At 33.3% G+C, this 5,045-nt stretch overlaps 1 protein-coding gene across 3 annotated transcripts; it reads left to right on the forward strand.

The window, feature by feature from the left end:
• The first annotated feature begins 368 nt into the window (after positions 1–368).
• Positions 369–4,808, forward strand: LOC115976462 (rRNA biogenesis protein RRP36-like). Of its 3 annotated transcripts, XR_004088314.1 has the most exons (9): positions 369–597; positions 1,038–1,157; positions 1,326–1,364; positions 1,488–1,636; positions 1,744–1,810; positions 3,659–3,733; positions 3,997–4,024; positions 4,110–4,184; positions 4,342–4,808. XR_004088314.1 is itself a non-coding variant. In XM_031097755.1 (7 exons), the coding sequence occupies exons 1-6, from the start codon at positions 1,071–1,073 to the stop codon at positions 4,003–4,005; spliced, it is 426 nt and encodes a 141-aa protein (XP_030953615.1). In that variant the 5' UTR covers positions 369–1,070; the 3' UTR covers positions 4,006–4,024; positions 4,110–4,318. The 3 variants fall into 3 exon arrangements, 1 of the variants encoding a protein (XP_030953615.1); XR_004088313.1 differs by having other exon boundaries at positions 369–1,157; XM_031097755.1 differs by lacking the exon at positions 4,342–4,808 and having other exon boundaries at positions 369–1,157; positions 4,110–4,318.
• The last annotated feature ends 237 nt before the right edge of the window (positions 4,809–5,045 follow it).

Raw genomic sequence — 5,045 nt, forward strand, 5'->3', positions numbered from 1 at the left:
AGTTGACACACACACTCTCTTTTTCGTTTTGTGTGTTATTTATATTTTCTAGATTCTGGAATAATTTAGGCTTACCTTTTTATTATTATTATTATATATTTATATGAACATGACTTGTGCAAGAGAGAAATTAATATAATATCAAGGATTTATTGTTGATTAGCATATGACATATAAGCCTTTACCAACAGTTTCAATACAACCCATTGGCCTAAGTTTGCTCTTTTGTTGGGCTGCTCATGATTTTGTTGGGTTTGTTCATGGTTAGGTGTGGTTTCTGAGAAAATGTAACCAATATATATATATATATATATAAATATATTTTATGACACATGAAAACTTCACTCATATTAGTTGCACTTCTAGACAATAATACCTACCGTTAATCAAATTCCTACTGATAACTAACCTCACCTGCGAGAACTAGTTATTGGGTAATCCAAGAGTTATTAACCCTTAATGGTCTAAGCAGTTTATTCTCATGTCAAGATGGCACGAAAATTTAACAAAAAATTAAAATGGGTTTTAGAGTTTTGTTGGGTTTGTTCGTCATTAAGTGGACAACTCCATCCTTAGCAAAATTCTCTGCAAATTGGGGTATACTTGGATGAATTTGACTGTGTTGTTGTTCTGTAGTGCAGTATTTGAACTAGTGTCTGAAGTTGAGTTTGTTTAGACTCTTCTTTTGTGTTCTGTTGGTTTGGAACTTTGGATTAGCTGGCTCCCAGCCCTGGAGCCAGTTTAGTCTTGGGTTGTAATCTTTGTCCTTAGTTCAATGAAATCCTGAATGATTGAGTATGCTAGGTTTAGAAGTTAGTTGTTAAAAAGCAACTTATCATTCAGGAAAGTGGTTGGAAACATTGTTATTTGTGTTATGTTGTTTATTTGGGATATTATGTATGCTTGTGGTGTTAGATTTTTATTTCACTCATATTATACAATAATGTCACAATCAAAATTTTACCTTTATCATTATAAAAATTTTAAAAATGATAATTTCATTGAACAATGAACATCAAGTTTTGTTTAACTTTTAGGGCAAACAAACCTATTTGGTTTAGAGGCTAACAATGAAGAAAACCGATTACCCGGTTTCCAATTCAACCAAAACAAAGTTCGAGGACAGTGATGAACACGAATTGTCCTCTTTTGAACATGTGAGAAACCCTAAGAACCTGCACATTTTTATTTAATTATTTTGTCAATAGTCCAATTTATTTTACTTCTTAACAATAAGTTCAATTACTTTTTTAAAATTTAGAAAAGTTTTCATTAATAATGCTTTGAATATTAAAAAATTTTGATTTTTCTTTTTTGAATAATAGGAGGATAGAGATGAACATGAATTGTCGTCTTTGGAAGATGTGAGTAACAGTAACCCACACAAAAAGTATTCAGATTTCTAATTTATATTGTTTTAAGTTCAATTATTGAAAATTTTTGTTTTTTAATATGTTCCTTTTAAACGATTTTTTAAAAAAAAATAGGAGAAGGAGGAGGAGGAGGAGGAGGGAATAGAGCGTGAACTGGTAGATGTGACATTTGAACAATTGCAAAAAGTGCGTTCAGATGGGTCGCATTGGGTCTGTAAAAAGCCGAATCAAGAAAAGGAATCCGGGCTGGCAAACAAGAATAGGTAATGATTTGCTTGTGGCTTGGTTAAAATTTTATTTTGCTATGTTGTTTTGGTCATTTTTTATGTAGTGTGTGGAATTAGTGGCTTATTGTTGGAATTGTGTAAAGGCCGATGAAGGCGAGTTGCAAGAAGCCGGTTGGAAGGCTTAGAGAGGTGGTACAAATTCCTAAGAGGGTAAGTTTGATTGAGTTAATGTTGTTTTTGTAAAATATTTTTGTTGGTTGTTTTATAGTGGCTATTGTTGAGGTAGTGTTCATTTTTCTGTATTTGTTTATTGGGTTGGAATTGTATGATTGAGATTTGTTTTGCTTTATAATTTATGGGTTTTGTAATTTGGATATTGTTCTATTAAGTGCTCTTGGGAAAAAAGAATGGAAAAGTATAAGATTTCAAAGTAAGTAGCTGGTGTCTATGCTTGAATTTGAGGCTTTATAGACTCACCTGTGAGATCTGATGAGCAAACAGGACCTCAATAGAAAGTTTCTTAAATGACAAATTGGCCATGGATTTTTAATTAATTAGAATCAAATGCTTTTAGGGATTCTAGTTTTTATCCTTTGTAAATTAAGTTTGTGTCAATGGTAAAGATTCAGCTAGCAGCAGCAGGGCATATAAGGTACGTCTACCATTGATCTATGTTTATCCCAAGATTGTATATACCTAAATAAAAAGTAGGCTGCCAATGGGTAGCATTGTTCCTGGATTTTTTATGCCTGGAGTCTAATGCTCATTTCTCAAGAGCTTTGGATTATGGTGTTCTTTCGTTTGGGGTCTTGTGGGTTATGCCAAGGGTTTTGCTGGAGCTTTTAGCTAGTTGGCAAGGCAGGTTTGGTAGAAGTGGTAGTGTGATTTGGAATGTGATCCCTCACTGTGTCATGTGGTGTCTTTGGTGGAGAGAAATGTTAGGGCCTTTGAAGGACGTGAAAAATCTAGTCCAAATCTCAAGCTTTCCTTCCTCAAATCTTTATTGAAGTGGATGAATGCTTCCTCTTTATTTTCTTTTGCTAATATGCTTGAGATGCTTGATAGAATGATAGTTGTTTGTTTTGTGCTTATTGTTGGTCTTCTTTTTCTAATATGGGTTGCCTCTTTTATCATTTATTTAATGAAGTATTTTGTTATAAAAAAAATGCTTACTTTTTAGCATGCCCGTAATGATACATATTTTACTAGTTTGTGTTTCTATAAAGGGTCCTACTCTGCTTATTGCTATGACGGGACTGGTAAAATTTGTAGTCTTGGAATATAAGATGTACATAACATCTCAGTTCCAAATAAACATCTTTTGGCAAATTAGTAGTTATGTTTAGTTATGTTTATATACGCTCTTTTACATTGATGTATTGCAGATGACATTGATATTTCATTATCTTTAAGTTGTACGTGACCCCCGTTTTGAATCTTTATGTGGTACTGGTACATTTGATGATAAGCAGTAGCCTCTGTGCGTGTGTTTGTCTTTTTGGTTTCTTTCTTTTTTCTTTTTTTTTGGTCAAGTAATCCATGATATTTCATCCTTCTTCTCCCCCCGATGGTGGGCAATTCAGTGACAAGGCTCTAATTAAATATTTTCTGATGTGAGGTTTTCAGTACTTGCTAATTTTTTATTGTAGATCATGCCAATGAGCTGTTATGCAAAGGACACCTTCTCCCCTTGTAAGAGCAAGGTGGAGTTCGTGTGTTCAAGACCCCTTGGTTATTTGTGTAGTTACCAATAAAGAAAATATTGTAGATCATTTGTGTGCTGGTTGTCTTCTTCCCAGCACTGGATTATTTTTTACTAAAATGGAAATCTACATTATCCAATTTTTTCTTTAACATTTCTTTGTAAGCACTTTTATTGTGTGGATAATATATATTGGATCTTACAGGTTTAGGAGCAAATAGAATTTTCTGTTTAAGAAATATCTTCCTGATGAAATAGAGGCAATCTTTTTTTATTTATGATGAATATGAAACTTTCTTTTAATTTATTCTGCTTCTTGTTAATTACTCTCTGAAACTTTATTTTCGGTGTAACAGGAAGAACAGAAGAAATTAGACAAATCCAAGGATCCATATGCCGTCAACAGATTTAAACACAGCATAGTTTGGATGGTAAGTGCCTAACCCTTTTGGAAAATATGTAACTCTTATTCTAGTTATTTATCTCACCATGGTTTTTGATAAGTAACTCACTCTATAGTGCTTGATCCCGTGATCATACCTCATTTTTATGGGTGGTGGAGTGCCCTTTGAACTAAAGATCATTGGACTGTCATTTATCTCGCCATGTTATATATTCCTTTAAATTTCCATTTGTCCCCTACAACTGTTAGTGCATTTACTAATATTTTCTTACTGTTCATCATGTGCTGAAGGAGAGGTAATCTTCCTGCTGAAAGAGAGGTAAGATTTTGAATTTATGAAGTATGTGAATTTTTATTTCAATTTCTTATCCTTGTGTGTAAATTTCTCTTTTTGGATATAACAGAAACTGCGGAAGCAATTAGCAAAATCAAATGATGCAGAAATCGTTGATAAATTAAAGAAAAAAATCTCTTGGATTGTAAGTGCTGGCCCATTCAGGAAAAAAAATGTTCCACTGATTATGGTTTTTCATTTCACAACCTTATAATTCCTCTATTTTTTTTTCTCTCTAAAAATATTGTACATTTAAATATTGATTTTCTTCCTGTGGCCCTATGGACCACCTATCTTTTCAGGATAAGCAGTTGAAGTCTAAGTCAGTTCAGCATACTAATGTAGCAATTCTGGCTGAGCATAAGAAGAAACAAGGAGAATCAGCAAAGAAAGGGAAATAACCATTTTATCTCTCAAAAAGCATAGTCATCCTTCTCCATCTCCATCTCCACCTCTCTTTCTCTCTATAAATATATATGTGCGTTTGTGTGTGTGTCTATGCTTCTCAAAAGGATATCTAACGCAATCAGGAGTGCAATGGGACAAGGATTCAATTTTATTGTACATTGAAGCCTTAGTTTATTACAAGGAAATAGGGGAAAAACCTCTTCTAGGGTTCTTACTCAAACAAACCCCAAGTTCTTAAGAGAACTTTTAAGTTTTAACCCAAAAACAACTCTTTTTTTGTTTTGTTTTTGTTTTAATTGATAATAAAAGTCAAGATGTTACAAGTGTAGGGAATTAACCCGAATTCCCAACCTGTGAGAAACAATAATAGAGAAAACATACGCCAAAGAAAACAATCACATGCACAAGACAATATTTACGTGGTTTGGCAATTTGCCTACATCCACGAAGTTACAGGGATTTCACTATTATTAGGGAAAAAAAAAATTACAAAGTGCGGCTATAGTGTTTTCGGTATCTCAAGAACGATAACTTACAAACCCTAATCACAAAATTGCGTTTTCTACATCCTGCGCACAGGATTCACCATGAGCTACAA

Source organism: Quercus lobata, chromosome 2 (assembly GCF_001633185.2).
Source record: "Quercus lobata isolate SW786 chromosome 2, ValleyOak3.0 Primary Assembly, whole genome shotgun sequence".
Classification (NCBI taxonomy): domain Eukaryota; kingdom Viridiplantae; phylum Streptophyta; class Magnoliopsida; order Fagales; family Fagaceae; genus Quercus; species Quercus lobata.

What these genes read in the sequence shown, in the direction of transcription:
- LOC115976462 (XM_031097755.1), top strand. Translation starts at nt 1,071, where the DNA reads ATGAAGAAAACCGATTACCCGGTTTCCAATTCAACCAAAACAAAGTTC. An exon ending in AATTGTCGTCTTTGGAAGAT is followed by an intron (nt 1,365 to 1,487) that starts GTGAGTAACAGT and finishes AAAAAAAAATAG; the next exon opens with GAGAAGGAGGAGGAGGAGGA. An exon ending in GGGCTGGCAAACAAGAATAG is followed by an intron (nt 1,637 to 1,743) that starts GTAATGATTTGC and finishes AATTGTGTAAAG; the next exon opens with GCCGATGAAGGCGAGTTGCA.